Source organism: Acanthopagrus latus, chromosome 20 (assembly GCF_904848185.1).
Source record: "Acanthopagrus latus isolate v.2019 chromosome 20, fAcaLat1.1, whole genome shotgun sequence".
NCBI lineage: Eukaryota > Metazoa > Chordata > Actinopteri > Spariformes > Sparidae > Acanthopagrus > Acanthopagrus latus.
The window spans coordinates 4,916,842-4,940,252 of record NC_051058.1 but is presented as its reverse complement, the minus strand read 5'-3'; the positions used below and the strand labels follow the sequence as shown (position 1 = coordinate 4,940,252).

General features: G+C 40.8%; 3 protein-coding genes and 1 long non-coding RNA gene across 8 annotated transcripts in view; 2 read left to right on the top strand and 2 right to left on the bottom strand.

Annotated features, from left to right (window-relative positions):
• Positions 1-306: 306 nt before the first annotated feature.
• Positions 307-12,393, top strand: fdxr (ferredoxin reductase). Of its 3 annotated transcripts, none has more exons than XR_005071959.1 (12): positions 307-937; positions 1,274-1,377; positions 3,378-3,473; positions 4,650-4,772; positions 4,860-4,973; positions 5,107-5,208; positions 7,249-7,356; positions 7,794-7,878; positions 10,494-10,693; positions 10,794-10,965; positions 11,060-11,364; positions 11,918-12,054. XR_005071959.1 is itself a non-coding variant. In XM_037082483.1 (12 exons), exons 1-12 carry the CDS (start codon positions 859-861, stop codon positions 12,046-12,048), a joined length of 1,485 nt encoding a protein of 494 aa, XP_036938378.1. In that variant the 5' UTR covers positions 313-858; the 3' UTR covers positions 12,049-12,393. The 3 variants fall into 3 exon arrangements, 2 of the variants coding, with proteins under 2 accessions (XP_036938378.1, XP_036938377.1); XM_037082483.1 differs by having other exon boundaries at positions 313-937; positions 7,252-7,356; positions 11,060-11,233; positions 11,918-12,393; XM_037082482.1 differs by having other exon boundaries at positions 320-937; positions 11,060-11,233; positions 11,918-12,393.
• Positions 12,394-12,822: 429 nt separating this feature from the next.
• mrpl38 (mitochondrial ribosomal protein L38) overlaps positions 12,823-23,411 on the bottom strand; it is a 26,798-nt gene continuing 16,209 nt past the window's right edge. The window contains exons 8-9 of the mRNA XM_037082501.1: positions 14,641-14,777; positions 12,823-13,119 (exon numbers count right to left, since the gene is read on the bottom strand). Of these exons, the coding sequence (XP_036938396.1) occupies positions 13,088-13,119; positions 14,641-14,777 (169 nt within the window). The 3' untranslated portion in view covers positions 12,823-13,087. The remainder of the gene's footprint in view (positions 13,120-14,640; positions 14,778-23,411) is intronic.
• LOC119010383 (glycine-rich cell wall structural protein 1.0-like) overlaps positions 16,802-23,411 on the top strand; it is a 10,553-nt gene continuing 3,943 nt past the window's right edge. Inside the window, exons 1-4 of one of the 3 annotated variants that reach the window (XM_037082498.1) lie at positions 16,802-16,953; positions 17,181-17,246; positions 17,319-17,405; positions 19,780-20,851. In XM_037082498.1, coding sequence (XP_036938393.1) covers positions 16,899-16,953; positions 17,181-17,246; positions 17,319-17,405; positions 19,780-20,744 — 1,173 coding nt within the window. In that variant the 5' untranslated portion in view covers positions 16,802-16,898 and the 3' untranslated portion in view covers positions 20,745-20,851. Of the gene's footprint in view, positions 16,954-17,180; positions 17,247-17,318; positions 17,406-19,779; positions 20,852-23,411 lie in introns of those variants that run through there. The other 2 variants (XM_037082499.1, XM_037082494.1) reach the window with 2 other exon arrangements.
• On the bottom strand, positions 17,434-19,012 carry LOC119010390. The gene is made up of 2 exons (XR_005071960.1): positions 18,641-19,012; positions 17,434-18,212 (listed from the first exon to the last, which is right to left on the bottom strand). It is a non-coding gene; the product is annotated as an uncharacterized LOC119010390 (long non-coding RNA).

Below are 23,411 nucleotides of genomic sequence, written 5' to 3'. Positions count from 1 at the left end.
TCAGTCAGCTGTAGTTTCTGTAGAAGAGCTCATTGATTTTGAAGTATATCTAACGATACGATACGATACGATGCAAAATGCTACTACATAAAGCAAAACAGCAGTTGTGTCAGTCACAGCAATAAATTGGACATAAGGAATAAGGCACCCACTACTTGGAAAAACAGATAACATACATTGCACACGTGACATCACAAATAAAAAAAAAGTGAGACAATTGCACAATCCCTTCAGCCTCAAGCAGCATTGTTTAAAAGTTTGATGGCACAAGATGTTTTTTGTTTTTGTTTTTTTTAACGATTGAGTTTAAATGAGGGTCTCTGTACTAACTGCTCCTGGACACCAGCTCACGTTCTGTGTGTAGGACGTGTGATGGACGGGCTGATTTCCTCTGAGCTCAACCTGAGAACAGACTGTTCCTATTTGGACTGAAGGTGTTGCACATGCTGCTGCGGAACCAAAGTGCTGGTGCGTCGGTTTTCCACGGATCGTAGAGAGTGTGACACTAAATGTAGCTTTGAAACTCGGTCTGTTTACTTATGATACTACTGTAGCTAACTGTGACAAATGCAATATCTGATTTATAATTTAAACGGGGAAATGTAGCCAGGTCTTAGCACCGGTTCTCTGACTTTAGCTGACCACGCGTAGCCCGAAGAACCTTCCAGAGACAGGGACGTTTATCACCTTGACTTCTGGGCTCGGTTCTCGGTCGAGCTGACAGCCTGACTGACTGTCCAAAGCTCAAAACAGAGGCGGTGAGGCATAGCTGGCCACAGAATAGCAGGAAAACGATACGGTGGACTTAACTTTTTCTTGGTTCGAGCCAGACAGCCTGTCTGTAGCCGGGGAAGAAGGATGAGCGGCCGCAGACTGCTGTTGCCCTGGTTGAGCCTGAGGACTGGGAGAAGCAGATGGACAGGTCGACTTCATGATGGTGAGGCTCCCAGAAACTATATACATGTAGCCATAGTGCTTTAAGCCTGAAGTTGTCCTACGCGTGCCAAACCCTGTACAAAAAAATAATCATTTATTATTTCTCTAAGTGGTCTATCGACAAACCTACGCACTCCTAAACTTCAGTCAGTTACACATTTACTGTCCAGCTTTAAGCCCAACTCTGCCTTTCAATGAGAAAACCCGCGGTGGGCAGTAATAACAGCGTTGTGATTAGTGGCAAACTTTCCCCTGGTGGATTTCTCCTGTTAATGAACTTGGCTGGGCAGGAGTTTTTGGTCCAAGCACAATTCTGACTTCTCTGCTCATTCTGCAGGTGTGAATGCGTGTGGAAGGGCAGCCTTCTCCATTTGCAGCCCAAAGGTGTGTGTTGTTGGCAGCGGTCCAGCAGGGTTCTACACAGCACAGCATCTGATCAAGGTACTTCCTGTTCCTGCCAGTGTTGGTGGGCATAGACGTTAAGACTGGGTGATATGGATATCTTCAGTAGTATACATTATTGTATGTTGTCACATGGCAATATATCCTTGACAATCAGGGGCGGATTATGGGTACAATAACAAGATTAACAAACCTAACAAGTTCTGAAATATGAATTAAAAAAATCTCATATTTCCATGAAGCAGTCGTGCTCACTGATTTGAAACATTGCCTACAGTAGCCTAACACACCCAAAGATGTTAAAGAGGTCACTTTTATGGCATGAAGGTGCGACAAAATCCCAGTTGACTAATAAATTGATGCCATTTCAGTGTACATTTCATCAAATTGTGTTCTTCAAACAGGCATCATGGTTTTATATTTTTCACTGCTGGGGTGCACTGTTATCCCTGTATCACATCTGCTTCGATATCATAAAGGATTTCTTTATGCCATCACTTTATTTTTTTTAGAGTTTTGTTAACATAATAACTAATAGTATGCCTGTGTCTTACTCTTATTTGAGCCAAAAAAAACAAAACAACGATTATTGCCCTTATTTTGGTTTGGAAATCACTCCCAGTCTGTAACAGTGGCAATACACTGTGCATTTCTTTCTTTACTGCATGTTTCAAATGTTATTGAAGACTGGTTGAATCTTGTTTGAGAGGCAGTTAAAGCTACAACAATGAACGGCAAGGAACTGTAATTTTTGTTTATACGGTACTCGTGGACTACGTGCCAAAGGTTAAGGATGGTGTGGAAAAGTATGCTTTGTTGTAGTCCTGTATAACCAGATTGCAGAGCAGCTTCTTTCCTCCGGCTGGGAAATTCCTCAATTCATCCTCAGCACTCCATCATTAAAAAAAGGTTTACATTTTCTGATTTATCCAATCTGGATCATTTGGAATCTAACCTGGTATTAGGAATAACTAGTCTTGCTTACTTATATACTGTAGATCATATAGAGGGTTTCAAAGTGTTTTCAGTCGAACAAAACAGAATGTCTCTATTGTGCAATATCAATGTTTTAGCCTACAGCCCCACCTAGATGAATAATGTGTCAAAACAGATGAATAGATGTTCACATTGCTGGTTAATCCCTACTATATCTACCACACCCTATCTCATTGAACTGTGTTTATTTTAGTTGAGTTGATGCCTCGTAGCTAGATGTGCAAACTTTCAGCCTCGCAGACATGCTGTAAATTGGACAGGAAACAACTGGCAGATCACATTGTGTGGACCAAACTGGGTTTTCCTGAGTCATCTGGCTATTTTGTTTTCCAGTACAGAATGAACATAATGTAACACACAACAAAATGTTTTCAGTAGAAAATGAATTTGAATCACCAGCCCTCTCTTGGATCCAATTTTTAATGGATATGTCTTTAATAGTTTCTCCATTTTTAGTTGTCTTAACCCTTTCAACATGTACTTAGTTCAGACCAGCTGCCCACCGTCTACAGCTTGTGGATTGTGGCTCCAAGCCACTTTATCTTTTGACATAGCTTCTTAGTATCACCTAGCGTACTTGCAGGTTCTTGGAGTAGAGGAAGAGGTTTGTGGATGACCAGCCGTGTGTCGGGTAGATGATTTAAATGCTCCTTGACCAGTTGGAGCTGCCTGTGGTTATGGTTCACTGATTGTGGTGGTTCCACAGTTATACTCGATGTGCTGTGTATTATAGTCCTGAGGGAAACATGAACGTGTGTGCCTCATTTCATTGCAATCTATTTTACGGAAAACCACAGACGGGAACCTCGTGGTGGCGCTAGAAAACATGTCAGCTGGATATATTGGTAGCATTCATCCTGTTGGGTTCATGGTTGTCTGTACAAAATGTCATGTTGGACAGACAGACATTACACCCAGAGCCACACTGCTAGCCTAACAATAGGCCCACGGTCATTCTTATCACTGTATATCTCCAGTTACTCTTGTCAAAAGCATTCAATTTTGCATGTTTTGGTTTTTTTTTGTCTTTTTCATCCTCACAGGCCCGCCAAGATGTTGAGGTGGACATTTATGAGCGGTTGCCCGTCCCCTTCGGTCTGGTCAGGTTCGGGGTGGCCCCTGATCATCCTGAAGTCAAGGTATCTAGTCCTCAATAGACGTGTATAGACACTATTTGAGCATTCATAATTGCTAAGGGCTTTCAGCAGGATTTGAAGCAGACTTCCGATTTTGTGGTGTACAGGTATACAGTGTGATATAAAGTTCTTCACTGTGTCCTGGAAACAAAAAACTAATAAACAATCTTAAAATCAGTCTTGAAGCAGACAGGTAGCCAGTGCAGAGACTTTAAAATTGATGTGATGTGTGCATGTAAAGTAGAGCGTTGCAGTAATCAATGCGGCAGGTGATAAAAGTATGCATTAGTGTCTCTGCACTGGCTTTGGGAAGGAACGGTCGTGCTCTGGCAGTGTTTTTTAAGTAATAAAAAGCTGTTTTAGTTATGTTTCTGATGTGTGTGTTGAAACTGAGGTCTCACTCTAAAAGAACTTGGAGGTTTTTTACTTGTTTAGTCGGGTTTCATGGCGGGGAATTCCATTTTATATTAATCCTCTGAGTTTTACATTCGGTGTGTGTTTACATTCACTCATGTCACTGAAACTACTTTCTGCAGAAAGCTGGCTATGAGAAACCTGTTTTATGTAATCCAGGGAAGTCGAGAAACCTGATATCCCATGCAAGATTTGGGGACAACCACAGCGAAGAGTAGCGTGTTGTGTCACAGAGTTTCACGCACAAGACAAAGTCTTGAAAAAACTTTACAGCAGAGCAGTGAAATGAACAGAGCGATCACAACATATAATGATACATCCTCATGTAATGATTTTATTTAATTTACACAGAAAAAATGTGACTGACATTTATGTAGATGCTTTAACATTTTAGATACGGTTTGAGTTTCATGTAGTTATTTTGTCTGTTTTGCTCATGATGTATGATTTGTATGATTTTCAAAAATTGTTTGCGCAAGACAAATTGTACACTTTGACTCCTATCATTTATTCCTGAATCATCACACTATTTTCTTCAGTATTTTTAGTGTTCCAGTGATAGTTGTTTCGACTTCTGTGGGTACATTGCAAACAGGGACTGCTTATAGCTAATTCACCCTAATAGTAATGGTTCCAATTGTTGCAGACTGGATCAGACTAGCCTCTCAATATTGGTCCCTTAACAAACTGGTGCATGTATTCGAGTTTAATCACTGCTAAAGTAACTTTCACGTGTTTTCTTTTGAATAATGTTCTTCTTGTCAGAACGTCATCAACACATTCACACTTACGGCAAGAAATTCACGCTGCAGCTTCTACGGGAATGTGAATGTGGGGAAGGATGTGAGCATTGAGGAGCTGCGGCGAGCCTACCATGCAGTGGTACTGGTAAGGAAACCCACTGCTCTGTTGTCCTAACCACGCTGATGTGCATAACCCTCCTTACTTGTTGTTTTTTATATATTTTATACTAAGAGTTACGGCGCAGAGGGAAACAGGAGAATGGGAGTCCCAGGAGAAGACTTGGCTGGCGTTTACTCTGCCAAAGATTTTGTTGGCTGGTACAATGGGCTGCCAAGCTGTCAAGAGGTATGCTTTAAACTATGTGAAGACGTTATCAGATAATCTTGTTTTGTTTTGTTTTGTTTTGTTTTGTTTTGTTTTTACTTTCCATGTCTTTATCTTCAGATCTCAGTTTCTGTCTATTATCATTTCAATCCAGCTTAGCCCTGACCTGAATTGTGAAACAGCAGTCATTCTGGGACAAGGCAACGTGGCCTTGGATGTAGCAAGAATCCTGCTGGCTCCCACTGACATTTTAAAGGTGGGAAACACACAGCCCTGGTTATTTAAACACACTACATGAAACTTTTAACTGGTTATGAAACAGTCTGAGTTTAATACTGTTGCCTCTGTATGACCTAGATAGATAAGATAGTGTATTTATTAAGGCAACATAGGAAGGACCTACACAAGCAAATAGAACATTAGAAGATTTTTGTTAATTTTTATATAGTTTTTTTCTTAATGATTGTCACTGGGTGTGATTCTTATCTATCTGGGTTGAATTATTCATTAAGTTCAAATTATTTTTGTGCTGGGGATGAATTGAGGAGCTGTGCATCCTGCAAATGGATGTGCTTGAAAAAAGAGAAAATGGTATGTTGCCTCTTTCTATCGCTCGCTTTCAAAACAAATGTTCACGTCTTTATGACATTGTGCTCATACTTATTATGTCCACAGGGGCCACCAGAATAAACACAAAAAGAAAGCCCATTGCACATGATTGCTAAAATAATTTGGTGAAAATTAAGGCCCTTAAAAATTATTTAAAAGTCTGATATGCCGTTTCTCAAGGTATTCAATTGCATAGCTTGTTTTCAGTATGTACATTTGTCCAAATAGGTAAAGTTTGCTTTGATTTAATCATTGCGCGGCCGTGAGTTGTTACAAGACATTTCCCCTATTAACTTCTCTAATAGTTTACTTGAAATAGATATCTGAGGCTCCTTCAGGTAAAACTCAGAAATATTAAAGAATACGCTAAATTTAAAAAGTAGACCAAAGTTCTGGAAAATAATAAAAATGTGTGTAGCAAAACTTTTTCTTATTTCCTACCCCATTGATGATCTCAGCACCCCTCTTGTGAACCTGTTGGGAACCACTGATGAAATTACAGCTACAACAGAATTGATACAACATTGCCTAATAATATATCAGTCATAGGCCAGTTTTCTACAGAACAGGTTTTACTTTTGATACTTTTAGCTGGTAATATATTACTTTTACGTAAGTAGGATTTTGAATGCAGGACTTTTTACCTATTGTAGAATACTTTGACATTGTTTTATTGCTACTTTGATTTGAGTAAAAAATTTTGATACTTCTTCCACCACTGGGTTTTTGTGAGGGGAGTTCGTACATGGCATGACCCTCCTGAAGCTCACCAAAGTTTATTATATTAAATTTTTAGTTTTGTCAGTTGTTTTGTTTATGGTCAGTGGGTCTTAAACTAAGTCTTAAAATGTATTGAATTTAAATCAGGATTCCTGCATATACCCTGTTGTAGCTACAACATGATAATATACACAGAAGAGAGGTGTTCAGTCTGAAACTATTTCAACACAGCAAATCTTGAATGCTTTGCCCTCAAAAGACTGCGAAGATTCTGTGGTCTACAGGATGGTGAAGTCACTTTGTCTTCCGCTAAAATTATCTGACAGTGGCTGTTGTGTTAAAGCGTGAGTTTGGCAGAATTGCAACTCCATCTTACTAAAATATAACCATCCAACCGTCTCACATGGCTCTACAAGACAATCTGATATCATGCAATAACAGATCCATTTTTGAATTAATCTGATTCTGGAGAAAGACTGTTGACTGTTGAGTCACATTACAAGGTGTGCTTTGTTTTTTTTGACGACGTGAGAATGAGACATAACAATCTTGCTTACTCCACCGTTGCATTGTGTATTTACATTCCACTGAGATACAGATACAGTTAATCATCAAATTTACAGCAACTGATTTCCAGTCTTTGGTTTCCTGTGTGGACTCATGACTCAAAGACAACAGGAAAGTGTCAAATGTAAAAACATTTAAAAGGAATTGAAAGTAATGACAGCAAAGTGTTTTGGAGTGTTTTGTGATGCATGAAGAAAATGAAGAACTTGCTTGTGAGTTTGAGCCACACGCATGTTTAGACAAGTAAAGAGAGTCACCTTCCTTTCATCAACAATAACGTCAGCGGGGACCTACAGTAAATATGAAGAAAACATTTTTGGACTGTCACTTTAAATAAATCTAAAACCCCCCAGAAGTCTATTTTTCAGGAGACTGTAATGGATTGTTCTCCTTTTTTTAGAAGACTGACATCACCCAGCCAGCCTTGGAGGCCCTGGTAAAGAGCCAGGTCCGCAGAGTGCTGATTGTTGGCAGGAGAGGACCCATGCAGGTCGCTTGCACGATCAAGGTGGGGGGTTTTTTCAAGGAAAGAATAACAACTGTTGGCGATGTTTGTCTTAAAAGAGAAAGTACTGCACAATCGCTCAACTGTAACTATCTTCTTGTTTTGTGAACATGACTCCAACTCCACTCTAATCCATTGTTTGATTTGAGTGTCATTAAACCACACCAACTATTTGTTGATATTTTTTTGACCCAACACAGTTAATTGATTTTCCAAATAATTTAGCGACTGCACACTGTCTTTCCATGTAACATTTGTAACAACACAAGTACTCGAAAGGGGACCATTGCCCTGGTATTCAGTGTTCCCACTGAATGTAGATAGAAGTAATGTTCAGAATTATGAAAATAAGATCCAAGTTGTCTTCAGCTACAATTTAAACTCGCTCATGGTTTTACTGTCCAAATGAGTCATCTCTGCTGTCTTCTATGTGTCTGCAGGAGTTTAGAGAAATGGTGAACCTGCCTGACACTAGACCTGAGATGGTGGTGGATGATTTTGAAGGTGTCAAAGAGGCTATTAAAGGTACGAAATTACTTTCATATCCTTCATCCTTTTGAGGATGGCACTTCCCTTTTATCACCTCACCAGTCTGCCCTATTCTTGAACTGGGTAAATGTGAAGATTTGCACCGTGTTCTTTAATTGTCAGTTGACGACAGGTCCTGAGAATGACGTAGTTTCACACTTTGGCTTTACACAGTACAATAGGCTACATACAGTTACATATTTATCAAATGTAACACAGAATACAAGTTTGTTTTTCTTTTCCTAAACTGCAAGTGGAGAACATGTTACATAGTAACTGCTGTATTTTATAAGTGATCATAAGTATGGGTGCAACAGTAATACGACTTTTGACTCTGACATTTCAGACACTGTTGAAGGAAGGAAGATATGTACGCTGTGGTTAACAGGCGGAACATGCCGTATTGACATCTATAGCCCATATATGGCAGGGTGAATGGAAACTGTTGAGAAGAAACTGCAGGTTTAAAAACTCAAAATATGCAAGACCACATGCCGTCATCGTCCCGATGACCTTTGGGTCAGGCCTTATCCTTGCTACAGAGATGACATTGGGCTGACTAATGGTACTGAGCATGTTCCGGCTGATAGTGATAACACTCTCCTTGCCTCAGGTCACGGCTGATTATGAGAACCTTGAGTTCATCTTTTGTAAACATGTCAAGCAGTAAGTGAAGGATATTATTGGAACTGGTGGTTTGTGTTTTCATCTGGTCAGTGCCTCTAAACTCAAACCATCAGTGATAATATTAGCATAACTGCAGTGGTGACTCGTCTGTTGTCACAGCAGTGCATCAAAATACATGCGCTTACTGGAAAGTGTTTAAACATTTCACTGCAGTGTGAAGACTTTTTTTGAAGTAGTCGATAGTAGTGTGTGTGCAGGTCTTTGTATGGGTTTTTGATAACTGAAATCTGGTATATGCACACATCTGTATATTTGCTACATTTTCACAAATACACCCACACACTTTTTCCATATTCACTAAAATGGCAGAAACCACATGATCATGTGTGCATTTACTGTAAATTATGCACACAAACACAGATAAAAAAATACACACACACTCAGATTGGGTATATGTAGTGTTGTTATCAAATATAATCTAGTTTTAGTCAGATTTTTAAAGTTATCTGTTGCCTTTTTAAAAACAACCCCCTACACACTCTCTCTGTCTCTGTCTCTGTCTCTCTCTCTCTCTCTCTCTCTCTCTCTCTCTCTCTCTCTCTCTCTCTCTCTCTTTCTTCTTCAAAGTAAATCCTATTTTTGACATGATAAACATACTTGAAAATTGACAAAACTTTGCAAGCTTGTCAAAAACAGTGAAAATGTACATCTGATATGGGCCTCAGGAATGCATGTGGAAAGCAGGCCTAGACTTAAAGAAAATAAAGGCCTGAAGTCTGAGTTTTGAGTTTTGAGTTTACTATGAAAACTGAGTGCATTTTTGGCCATTTTCAGGGGCAAACTTGAACTCCCCCTTGTGCGTTAATCCAATTCACTTAAACTTGGTCAGCCTAGAGACGAGACTTTAACGATGCAAAGTTATCAAAAGGGTCAAAAGAGTTTTTGTCAAACCGCAAGGTGTCAAATTTGCATTTTTTTTTTTTTACAAAAAACAAGATTTTGGGTGTAACTCCACTGCACTTGTTTGAATATGGCCCAAAATGTAAATATGTGTTAACAGTCCCAGTCTAAACAGATCAGCTACCTACTGGCACAGGAAATATCATGTTTTATACCTTCATGTACTGCGCCTCTCGGTTTGAACAGATCCAAACTCCAAAAGACCTTGATGATACATCAAACCAAAAACTGAGTTGTCCTTGAACAGCTATGGTGTGGCAGTGTGGCTTATTCAAGGTGATGCCATGACACATGAAGTTGTTGTAACTCACACATACGTTATTCAATCTGTCCCAAACTACATGTGTTTGATAACAGTTGTGAACCATAAAAATATGCCTGAAAAGTAGTATGTAGATGTCCGCGCTGTTTTTCAGGCATAGTTTTAGTGCCACCTGCTGGCAATAGGAAATTCGAGGTCTGTACTGTTACCAATGAATTAAAACAGATTAGCCAGATTCACCTCATATTTGGTCAGTAAGGGCTCAAGAAGCGAAAAATGCTTTTGTCTAAAATTTTGATTTAACATCACACAGATTTGATATGGCATCAAACTATTCACCCTTGAAACAGGATTTTGGTGCTGAGAGCAATTCTTGAAAACTCACAAAACTTGGCACAAATGTCAAACGATAGAAAAATATGATATTCAATGTGGGTGTCAGGATTCTGCTTGGAAAAATGGCCCAATAGCACCCCAAGTAGCCCCTATGCTACATTTTACTGAGATGTACAAAATCTGGCAGACAGATTGAACACCTTCAGGCTTAAAAAAACAAACTGTCTTGGCCAGTCGGCCATTTTGAACTAGTTTGAAAAAAATATATATATATAAACCCACACATAATGTATATAAAAATGGGCAGTCATTCAGCAAAGACATTGATTCTCACCAGTTAAAAGGTAAAGAAAACATTTGGTATCAGAAATGATCTCAACGCCAGCAGATTTTGCCATTTTAAGCATAAGTATCTGTGCTGTGTCAGATTTGCCAAGGCCCAGGAAGCGTCTGACAGAGTTGATGATGAAGACGGCCCTGGAGATTCCAGGTGAGAAGGAGCAGGAGAGGCAAAACAAGGCTTCCCGTGTCTGGGCCTTCCGATTCTTACGGAGCCCCATTGAAATCCTGGCCAATCCTGACAACAACAGAACAGTTGGCATCAGACTGGCAGTCAACAGGCTGGAGGTGAACAGGGTTTGGATTTTAAAACTCAAAAGGTCATGTAGCAATTTGCAGCTGCCTAGAGCATAGGCCCGGTTAAAAATGGATACCTCTATGTGCCCAGGGTTCAGGTGAGGGAGCCCAGGCAGTGCCCACTGGAGAAGTGGAGGATGTGACCTGCGGTCTGGTCATTAGCAGTATCGGCTACAAGAGCCTCCCCATCGATCCCTCGGTGCCGTTTGACTCACACAAAGCCATCGTCCCAAACAACATGGGCCGTGTTCAACACACTGCAGGTACTCTGTAAATACCCTACAGAACAACACCACTCAGCAAGCTAAAACATTTAAACCATTGAGAAAAAGTTAATGTATCCATCTTTCTTTCCAGGTTTATATTGTAGCGGCTGGCTGAAAACAGGCCCTACTGGGGTGATAGCCACCACTATGAACAATAGTTTTGACACTGCACGTTCCGTGGTGGAGGACATGGAGTCTGGAACAGTGGATGTATCAGCTGCCAAGCCAGGCTCACAAAGCATCAGTGGCCTGCTGGAAGAAAGGGGTACTCTACTGTCTCTGTGGTTGATTCATCACATTCTGTTGAGCTCTGTTATCTGACCTGGGAGCACACTGTTCGTGATATACCGAGCAGTTGACCCTCATTTTCATTCCTGCTGCTCCACAGCTGTCCAGGTGGGCAGTTAACACACTATTCTCTATAAACTACAGATCTTTTTTTGAAAATCCCACATGGTCAGATGCTCAAACTACCAAAACAGGCACCAACAGTCAAATGACAGTCAATTGGATCACATTTTAAAAAGAGATTTCAAACAACTGCAAAGAAATGCAAAACGTCTGTAAACAAGTGAACTGCAGTGTGTATTTGGTTTCTGGGCACCAGCAGTGGAACAATTGTCTCATAATTTCTCTGCGCTTCATTTTGCATTTATTCTAGATGCAATCACCTATTGGATATAAACAACACAACAGCTTTATGTCCGAACGTAGGAATCCACAAGCTAACCAGGAGTATGTTTGGTTTGGACTAAATGTGTCTTTTGGCCATATTGTCTTTTGGCCATAACAGCTATTTTCATGGCAAACCTTCATCTTTACGCAACTCCATCTCCAATACCCGAGATATCATCACAGCAAATGACAACAGCCTCTCTCTGTAACTCTTTGTTGTAAGAGCATCTACATTCAAATATGATATTTTATTTATTTTTTTCTCCTATTGTAGGAGTGAAACCAGTGACTTTCTCCAACTGGGAGAAGATTGACAGTCTGGAGATGAGTAGGGGTGAAGCCAGTGGAAAACCCAGAGAGAAATTACTGACTGTGGAGGAAATGCTACAGGTGGCTCGAAAGTGACTGAACACTTACAGGTGAATACTGGACTGAGCAGTATAGAAGTACAGTAGTCGCCAACACGTCGATGGGCCTTTGATGACTGACCACCATGGGCCCAGAAAGAAAATGACATGAAGCACTTAACATGGACTGAATTCATATTGTACACATTAAAAGGTAACCCTATATTCTTTATCAGGGTCGACATTGTTAATAAACTATTACAATGTAAGTCTGTACAAATGATGTAATAAAGAACATGTAGAGACAAATGTTTCTTATACATACAATTCATAAAATGAAATTTATGGCATTATCCCGTCCATTTTTAATTATATCAGTACAAAATAAAATGACTTAATGCAGTCTTGGAGTAACATCTTACTTTTCTCAGTTCTAAATAGTTTGATAGCTACATTGTGCGTTTTGACCTTGTTTGAATTAATTATGCTTTTTCGTGTAAGGGATAATATTGCTGTTGCCCGTCAGGCTGATGTCACTCTTACTGACCCGGTCAGTATATTAATGCTACAAAGTGCTCTCCAGAAACTGACCAGAAAAGCGGCACAATCCTCAATGGCAACAAATGTACAACGTACTCAGACATTTCCCTCGTGCGATGATTTAAATCTTTACGATTGAACCTAAGGGAACTTGTATGGAATTAGTTGTACCAGAAAATGTCTGATTTAAAAGAAGACCAAAAAAAAAACTTCCATTTGTGAATGAAAACTGTTTTGGGGTTACCTTGGTAACACTGTCTTTAATGTTATCACTGTGGCCATAAGGTCTTAAAATGTTTGCAAGAGGGTATAACTATAATTTGTGCAAACAAGACTAAGTTTCATTGGCTTTGCACAAAAACCCAGTAATGTATTTTAACTTATTACAAAGCTCATATTTGGAGAAGAAGAAATAAGTAAACATGTCAGTTAAGAGTTTTATTTGAAGCAGAGAAAACTTGGTACGTACAGAAATGTCTCCAGATGAACTCCTGCATGGTTCCGCAAACCTATTCCCTACTTCAGCAGTGTCTCGGTGAGGTCTCAGGAGTTTGTGATCAGTTGCTGGCGACAATGCCGCTGCTTGCAGCTTTAATTATTATTGTTGTAAAAAAAAAAAAGAAGAAGAAAAGAAAAGAAAAATCTGCATTTATACGGCACATTTCATAATTAGAACTTCATAACAGAAAAAAGAAAATCAGACATGGCAGATGAGGTAAGAATAAAGGATGATAACATGGAGGAAGTGAAAACAATAAAATGCAAATTCAACGATAACAGTACCAGTAAGTACAAGGTCATGCATTGTATATTTCCTAAAGCCCGCACAAAAAGAAAGATTTTAGGGAGAGGTTTGAAACCAGCTCAGTAGAGTTAGTTAAGGTTGGAAGATCTCAAATGTATTTAAGAGCAAGGCCATTCAAGACTTAACAGCAATCCATTTGATTTGAAAATCATTTATACAGCTATCGGGGAGCCAATGGAGTGATGTAAGTACAGGTCATAATTTGTTCATGCCTTTTTGTCACAGTAATGATTGTACTAATGCACTAAGCAGTACTGATGGGCTGATGAAGCCCTGTGGGTTTGTGCAAAAAATACCTAGTTGGTCTGTCTGAGGGCTCAGAGTAGCCTCAGGACATCGACTACATGATAAACCCTCGAGACAGGAATCAAAACCCCCTGGTTAGTTGCAGGGAAAGCAGAAGCGTTTTCTCAAAAGGATTGGCAAAGGCACAAAGCACAGTGACATCTGGTGGTGTACAAAACATATAGCAGTGCTTTAAGACTGGAGCCGAAGCAGGACAACACCTCCCTGACTGAGTCAGAATTATTTGTAATTTTCTGCTCATTAGAAGACTTCTATTTTAGTGTAAATGTGAATATTTATTCTTTTTAATTACTTTACTCCTCCATGACAGTACATTGAATATCCTTCCATTGTGGAAAAAGCAAAACATTAACAGCACGTTGCAGCCCCTGTGCAGTCTGACAGACATGGACAACATTGTCAGATCCAGCTCATGCCTTTTACTCAAGATTTCAGCAAGGACTCAGGGTTTCTCTGTATTCCTTATTTAGAATAGCTTCTTTTAGACTGTTAAGTATTTCAGTAGTGGATTATTGTTACTGATGTGTAATCACTGTCAGCTTTATTTGGATTTTTACCACATTGGTCATTCTAAACCAAGTCACCAAGGCCCTCCCAGTTCATATCCTGGATCTTCTTGAAAAAAGTAATGTAAAAAATTCCATTAAATTCCAGGAACGCAGAAGAGAAGGAGAAGACAGAAAGGCTTTATTATTAACCCACCTTGGCGCATGTGTGAGCAGCGACAGGGTGACTGCATGTTCTTACTGTTTTGTCTGTCCTGTTATTGTTTCTCTTTTTTTTCTCTTAAATGAGAATTTTTAGATTTTCCTTTAATGCTGTATAGTGTGTAGCAATGTAACGTGCAATGGTGACCACATGAATTTCCCACTTGTGGGATAATAAAGTTTACCTTGACCTAACCGACAGAATATTGGCAGAGAAACTTCTTGACTGAGTTCAGACATTTTCCTCATCAACATGTCAGTGTTTTTGGTAATGAGCATTAGCATGACTCACTGAGTGTGTTGTGAAAGGTGTTGGTGACAGATTCATCCCACTGGCATTGGAAGAAGGCCAGACCCGCAGGTGTCATGTTATCCTGGTGCTTTCTGTAGAAATCCAACGTCTTAAATGTGCGATCCACCAGAGAATGGCTAGAGAAGAGAGGCAGCAACAGCTTATTGTCTAACTTCATGTTTGACACAGAAAACAACGCATATGCTTGCAAATAAGTTCAGCTGACAAAAAACCGTGGAACTTTTATGCTTAATAAAAGCTGATTGTAGATTAAATGGCATCTTTAGAGGGATCTCTAGAACCCGCTAACCACCAACACATGCAGTGTGAATGTAAATGATCTGGATTTACTCCTCAATAAACCCTGCAGACGTCATGGGTATTTATTGCCTCTCGCCCGGCTATGAAATGAACACATTAATGTACTCTTCTACTGGGACAAAAAGGCATGAGCAAATTATGACCTGTGCTTACCTCGTAACATTATAGAGATACACTATATTACCAAAAGTATTCGCTCACCCATTCAAATGATCAGAATCAGGTGTTCTAATCACTTGGCCTGGCCCCAGGTGTATAAATTCAAGCACTCAGGCATGCAGACTGTGAAACAAGACATTTGTGAAAGAATGGGCCGCTCTCAGGAGCTCAGTGAATTCCAGCGTGGAACTGTCATAGGATGCCACTTGTGCAACAAATCCAGTCGTGAAATTTCCTCGCTCCTAAATATTCCACAGTCAACTGTCAGCTCTATTATAACAAAATGGAAGCGTTTGGGAACAACAGCAACTCAGCCACGAAGTGGTAGGCCACGTAAAGTGACGGAGAGGGGTCAGCGGATGCTGAAGCGCATAGTGCAAAGAGGTCGCCGACTTTCTGCACAGTCAATTGCTAGAGAGCTACAAACTTCATGTGACCTTCAGATTAGCCCAAGTACAGTACGCAGAGAGCTTCATGGAATGGGTTTCCATGGCCGAGCAGCTGCAGCCAAGCCACACATCACCAAGTGCAATGCAAGGCGTCGGATGCAATGGTGTAAAGCACGCCGTCACTGGCCTCTAGAGCAGTGGAGATGCGTTCTCTGGAGTGATGAATCACGCTTTTCCATCTGGCAATCTGATGGACGAGTCTGGGTTTGGAGGTTGCCAGGAGAACGGTACATTTCAGATTGCATTGTGCCAACTGTGAAATTTGGTGGAGGAGGAATTATGGTATGGGGTTGTTTTTCAGGAGCTGGGCTTGGCCCCTTAGTTCCAGTGAAAGGAACATTGAATGCTTCAGGATACCAAAACATTTTGGACAATTCCATGCTCCCAACCTTGTGGGAACAGTTTGGAGCGGGCCCCTTCCTCTTCCAACATGACTGTGCACCAGTGCACAAAGCAAGGTCCATAAAGACGTGGATGACAGAGTCTGGTGTGGATGAACTTGACTGGCCTGCACAGAGTCCTGACCTGAACCCGATAGAACACCTTTGGGATGAATTAGAGCGGAGACTGAGAGCCAGGCCTTCTCGACCAACATCAGTGTGTGACCTCACCAATGCGCTTTTGGAAGAATGGTCAAAAATTCCTATAAACACTCTCCTCAACCTTGTGGACAGTCTTCCCAGAAGAGTTGAAGCTGTAATAGCTGCAAAAGGTGGACCGACATCATATTGAATTCTATGAGTTAGGAATGGGATGGCACTTCAGTTCATAGAATGAGTAAAGGCAGGTGAGCGAATACTTTTGGTAATATAGTGTAGTTGTATAAATGATTTTAAAATCAAATGACTCGCTTAATTCTTGAATGGCCTCACTCTTAATACAGCTGAGATCGTCTAACCTGAACTAACTCTACTGAGCTGGTTTCAACAACATATCCTCTTCAACCTGAGCAGATCAGAGCTGTGTATCTTATTTTTGTACTTGCCATCGCCTCCGTTATGGCCTTTAAGGGCTTCCATAGCTGTCTGAAGAGGAGAGATAACTCCTCCATTTTTTCCTTTTTAATGGAGCTAATGTGAGAGTGAATTTAATACTGTAATGTTTCACAAACATACAACTAAAGCAAATTATATGAAAATAAATAAATCCAAAATGTATTATTATAAATAAATCCAAATGAACTCCTGCTTGTTGCAGGAGGGGCTGAATTGCAGCACCTCTGAAGAAAGCTAATTAGAGCTGATGAACAACAGCTGTGACACCTGCATGAGCGACTCTTTCAGAGTCAGTGTGTGGCACACGTAGCACTTCCTGTTGGTGACTGATGCAATGGGAGCTATTTGGGCCTTCTTCGTTTGTGTCCTGACTGTTTGGCTTGCCAAAGGTTTTCACATTTCTTTCTATTTCAAGCTTCTGTTTAAAAAAAAAAAAATGGTAATGGAGTATAGAAACTGTAAGAGTGGGTTCACATGATTCCAGGCAAAAACTTGAAATGCTAGAGGACACTTTGGCATAACTTGAAATATGAAATTTTAGCTGTCACTAGTCTGAGATATATCGTGCCATCAAACCACATGAACATCTGATTAACAGCAAGTGTGCTATCCATAGGCTCTTGTTTGCCAGTGGGTGGGACTAATAAAAGGAATGATCATGGGCCTCAGAGGAAGATGGAAGGTAAAAACATGTGTGCCCAAATCTTTTGTGAGCTACTTTCTGGCACTAACTTAATTTCCTCTTGTACAACAGATTTGTCTCCCAGTGAGCTCTTATTAAAGAAGGCCATTGCACTTCTCCAGTCGATGGAGCCCATGTTGGCACAGCAAGCTAAAGAGGGTGAGTAAGTTCAGCAACAACTTACTGGTGGAATGTGTGTGGAGCCTTTTTATTAGATTCCAGATTCAAAGCGTTTGTCATATGCACAGTAAAGAACACATTCTCAGTTATGCGATGAAATTCTTCCTTTGCTGTCCACAGAATGCCAACAGTGTAATAAATAAATGTTTACATCTGAAATATATGATATACAAAGTAAAGCACTTTCAAAGCACACTTTACAAATGGCACGTGATAAATGGAAACAGCAGCACTGATGATGATGATGATGATGAGAATGATATTTTTAATAATATTGATAACAAATCTGAAAACTGCAGTTATGCATGTGCAAAAATGTAAATGGTAAGGAGAGTTATGATGTAGAGTCTGAGTCTGATGGCCAGTGTTCCTGTCTGTTTGGGGGCCCTATGCAAGGTGCTGTTTAGTGGTCCCCATTTTGCCAAACTACGATGGATAGATTCCTAACCCTTTCAGGTGATCCACAAAGATACAACAATCTATTACACTGTAAGAGGAAAACAGGCTAGAGTTGTGAAAACCTCTCAAATTAAAAACATCTTATGTTGATCCACCCAAGCAAGTTGAACTGATAGAAAATGTTACAAGGTAAACAGTGGGGGTCCTCTATAGGTCAATAAATGAAACTGATGCTGTTCCTCAAAAGTGTTTAACTTAAATTGTAAAACTTTCTTAAACTTAAACATGCTGGACCGGTGGTGCTGAAGGCAGCTGTGCTGATTCCTGGTCCACGGCTCCAAAATCTTGCTCCTTCAAAACTCCTCAGGTTACCAAGCAGAATAGATCCTAAGCAAATATTCATACTATACTATAATTAATTGAGTAATGTTACACTAATGCAGAAATCCATTATTAAACATTGCAATATACATTAGTTTGTGTGTGTGATAGATAGATAGATAGATAGATAGATAGATAGATAGATAAAAAATAGAAGTTGTCATTTGTAAGGAGTTTTTGACACATTGTACTTGTAATGTTACCTGGCAAATATTTAACAGCATCCCACTGGATGAGGATCCAGCAGACATGACCGTCATCTGCCCAACAACACACCCTCCCTCCCAAATGTCACGCCAACACGCTTGACCCGCTATAAGTCACTAAAACGGGTCTGATGGCATTCACGTGTGACATACATTTTATTTTAGCCCTTTCCTAAAAATTTGGCATTAAAGCTCTCCTTCACCCCACATCATGAAAACAAACCTTACCTTTATCCTGTGAGTGTTTTTCTTCATCTAGTTTCTTTTTTCTGAACCAGATGAATGGTTCGTTTTGATGCCATGTCGTGAATGACAGGTACCGGGGGCTCAGCGCAACTCGCCTGCCTCTCCTTGCCTGGTAGTGGTGGTCGTCATAGCAACGCAGCACGGTAGAGAGCATATCTGACCAATCAGTTTGCTTGGAACCTCAGCGATGATGCTACGGGAGGGGAAAAAAAGTGCGTGCCAGGTACTTTTCACATCTTTTCCATCGGTTCACTCCTCAGATATTGAGGGTGCACCCGCATAGTCTGCATATAGCAAGAGACGGCTCTGCTGATGGCAGTGGGGAAGAATGAGTTCCTCTAAGAAGGGGGTCTTTTTTTTTAGGATGAAGGAAGCTCTCCTATGGACTCCGGGGTGGTAAATGCTCTGCAGAGAGGGCAGTGGAGTTCTGGTGATCTTCTCTGCTGTCTTTACCACTCACTGCAGGCGTCTGCGGTCCAAGGCAGAAGTGCTGCTGCACCAGACGGTGATACAACTGGTCAAGATGCTCTTAACATTGCAGCTGTGGAAGTTGCTGAGGATCTCAGGGGACATGCCAAAGTTCCTCAGCCTCCTCAGAAAATACAGCCACTGTTGGGCCTTCTTTACCAGCTGTGTGGTGTTGAATGTCCACGTGATGTCCTCACTGATGTAGTCGCCCACCTATTTGAAGCTGCTCATCCTCTCTACTTCAAGCTCCCAGATGTACAGTGGCTGATGAGGTCTCCTCTTCTTCCTCATGTCCACTATCATCTCCTTTGTCTTGTCTGTGTGTAGGGTGAGGTTGTTGTCCTCACACCATGACACCAGACTGGCCACCTCCGTCCTGTAGGCCATTTATTGTTACAATGACATTTTTCAGTTTAATGCTTTTGTCTGGTGATGCAACAAAATGCCTAACTTTATCACCATGCAATGTCAAATATACAGCTGCTCTGGCATCAGGGATGCACTAAGAGACAAAAGTTCTGTTGGACTGGTCAGTATTTTGGCGTATCTGAAGTTTGATACTTTTTCCAATTTTCTATTAGCTGTGAATTTTCACAGCAATGTGTCAGTGTAGAGAACATCACTCAATTCCTTTCACTTCTCCTTCCCCGCAGGTGGCGTCGGTACCATCCACAGCACGACCGATGACGGTGGCAGCAGCCACAGTGCGGTAGACAGCGCCGGCATCTTCGCAGGCGTGGGCACCAGCAACGACGGCAGCATCTTTGCTGGCAACGACGGCGGCATCTTTGCTGGTAACGACGGTGGCATCTTTGCCGGCAACGACGGCGGCATCTTTGCCGGCAACGACGGCGGCATCTTCGCTGGCAAGGGAGTGATCTTCACCGGCAAGGGTGCCAGCAAGGGCAACATCTTCGCGGGCAATGGCGTTGGCAATGGCGCCAGCAAGGGTGGCATCTTCGCCGGCAAAGTCTTTTCCTCTGGCAAATTTCCCTCCGGCAACTTCGTGGCCGACAGCAGCGACAGCAGATACAACAGCGGCATCCGCAGCACTGCAGGCAATGATGATGGCGTCTTCCTCAGCAACGACGGCACCATCTTCGTCGGCAACGACGACGCCATCTTTGATGGCAAGGGCGGCATCTTCGCCGGCAATGGCATTGGCAATGGCGTTGGCAAGCACGGCATCTTTGCTGGCAACGGTGTTGGCAATGGCGGCATCTTCGTTGGCAACGGCATTGGCAAGGGCGGCATCTTCGCTGGCAACGGCATTGGCAAGGGAGGCATCTTCGCTGGCAACGGTGGTATATTCCCTTCTGGCAACAAATTTCCCTTGAGGAAATTTGCAGCCGACAGCGGCAGCAGCAATTTCAGCACTGTAGCAGTGGCAACGGCAACAGGAACAGCGGCAGCGACAGTGCAGCCGGCAATGGTGGCAGCTTCCCCAGCAACGAAGGCGGCATCTTCCCAGGCAACAGCAGCATCTTCCCAGGCAACGGCGGCATCTTCCCTGGCAATGACGGCAGCAACAGCAGCATCTTCCCCGGCAATGACATCAGCCGCAGCGGTAACGCGGCCGTCACCATTGAATCCCAGAACTCATCACAAACTGCTGTGACCACACCGCTAAAGTAGGGAATAGGTTTGTGGAATAATGCAAGAACTCAGTTGATATTTCTGTATGTCCCAAATTTCCTCTGCTTTAAATAAAACTCTTAACTGATGTGTTTGCCAATTTTCTTATTTCCCAGATATGGGAAATGATTTTGAGACCTTGTGGCCAGAGTTGGATCATTAAAAACAGTGTTGCCAAGGTAACCCAAAACAGCTTTTTACAGATGGATTTCTTTTTTTAAAATTGCTGATATTTTCACGTACAATAATTCTATATGTGTTCCCTATGTTTTAATGGCTATGTGTTTTTAAATATTCAATCATAAAGATTTAAATAATTACAAGCGCAAATGCCCGAGCAACGGGAAATGCTACTCCATGACAGCAAAAAATCATTTTATTTTCTATTGATTAGTTCAAAATGGATGGGATGCCATAAATTTCATTTTATGAATTGTAAGTATAAAACATTTGTCATTCTTTTATTACACCATTGGTACAGAGACTTGCATTGTAATTTATTAGTAATAGTGTCTATGATAAAAAATATAGGGTTAAAGTACAGTACCCCCTACTTTAAAAAAAATGTGTACAATATGAATTCAGTAGAATATCACATTTGGCTGTAGATGTTTTTACAACAGAATTACAGCGAGGGTAATGCCATTGTTGCCATTTGCTGTAATGATATCAGGGGTATTAGAGATGGAGTTGTTAAGCAAAGATGAAGGTTTACCATGAATATAGTTGTTTTAATATGGCCAATTTAGTCCAAACCAACATAGGACTTCTGCAACATTGATTCTTAATAGATACTTGGAAAAAATTTTGTGCCCTCTCATGGCAATTGTATCTAGAATGAATGCAAATAAAGCGTGGACAAATTATGAGACAGTTGTTCCACTCTTTGTGCCCAGAAAACAAATATACACTGCAGTTGTCTTGTTTAGAGGTGTTTTGCATTTCTTGGCTGTAGTTTTTGTGGCTCTCTGCAGTTGTTTTGCAGTTGCTGTTTGATGTAAAATCAAAATTTTCGGAAGGAAGCATCTTTTGATTCTTGAACCTTGACTGACCAAATATGAGATGAATCTGGCTAATCGGTTTCAAATTATTGGTAAGAGTATAGACCGCAGTTTTCCTGTTGCCAACAGGCGGCGATGAAACTGCCTGAAAAATAGCGTGGACATCTACATGCTTTTTTCAGGCATATTTTTTATCCTGTTTTTAAAAAATATGCAAATCAAAACTCTCTTGACCCTTTTGATAACTTTTCATCATTGAAGTCTCTAGGCTGACCAAGTTTAAGTGGACTGGATTAACGCCCTGGGAGGAGTTCAAGTATGCCCCAGAAAATGGCCAAAAATGCACTCAATTTTCATAATAAACTCAAAATGGCAGACTTCAGCTCGTTATTTTTTTAAGTCTGGTAACTATATAACGCCTTTCATACATGAATGCAGCCCAAAGCGCTTCACAGAGCAAAATGAAAAAAAAGTAAAACAGACAACAAAAATTCAATGAGTAAAAAGCAGACAGTAAGAAATAAATATATAAAGATCATACAAAGATTCCGATAACAAATGCGCTTATTCTTACATCATGTGGATGTTTGAGCTGCACTTTACAAAATGACTTGATTTGACATTGGAAGGCTGTTTTTCACATTCAGCAGCTGAAGGCGAAATGTTTTCTCTGTGCACATCTTCAGTCTCAGTTTATTATGTGGACATACCAGCAGGATTTTATGACCTCACGACTTGTTTGATTCAATATCCAGCTTTCAATAAGGTGTGTAAACCTGGAATCTCCAGTGCACATATACTCAAAATGGATTCTTCATTTAAGTAGGAGACGTCTTGTGTTCAGAAGTTACCGACAATGTTTTCATACAAGTTTTTTTGAAGCGGTAGAAAGGAGTAAAAATAGTTTTGACGAAGGTCAACCTCTACAGCCTGTTGTTACCCACGTTTCCATAGAGAAACAGGCTTCCACCGCTACATTTATATCCTCTTCAAGCAAGAGGGAACTATCAACTTCCAGGAGGATGTCAGGCCGTTGCCATGGTGAGCACTATACACTTAACATACAGAAAGGAAACTAATGCTCTTTATTGTTTGTGTCATATTAAACTGGAAGGCCAAAGAGCTCTGCATACAGTTATTACATCAATCTGCAGCCAGATTTTGATAGATTTATAGCCGTGTATTTTGTTTTTGTACTAACCATTGTCCCCATTATGGCCTTTAAAGCGAAACTCTCGCCAAAATGCAACCTAGGCTTTTTTGTGAATGTATATCAGTCAAACCTTTGTGTAAAAGCATAATTACGGCAAAAGAGGCACTTCTAAGATTTACTGTATTTCGTTTTCAGTTCAAGCTCATTTTCAATGGGAGTGCAAGGGGCAGTTTTACTATAGCATCAAAATCACTATTTTTGAAACACTAAGAAGGCTTGACACAACATGAAACTTTGCGTGTAAGTATCATCGGGGTCTCTACACATGAACACAAGCAATGAGAACATTGTTTGTGTACACAGAGTTTCTAAAGCTCCTAAAGCTAAAGTTCCATATAAATGCACAAAAAACAATATTGACCTTGAAGTTGAAAAAGGTGCCTCATATAACAAACAATACTGAAATCAAAAGCCAGAAAAATCACGTGAGATATCA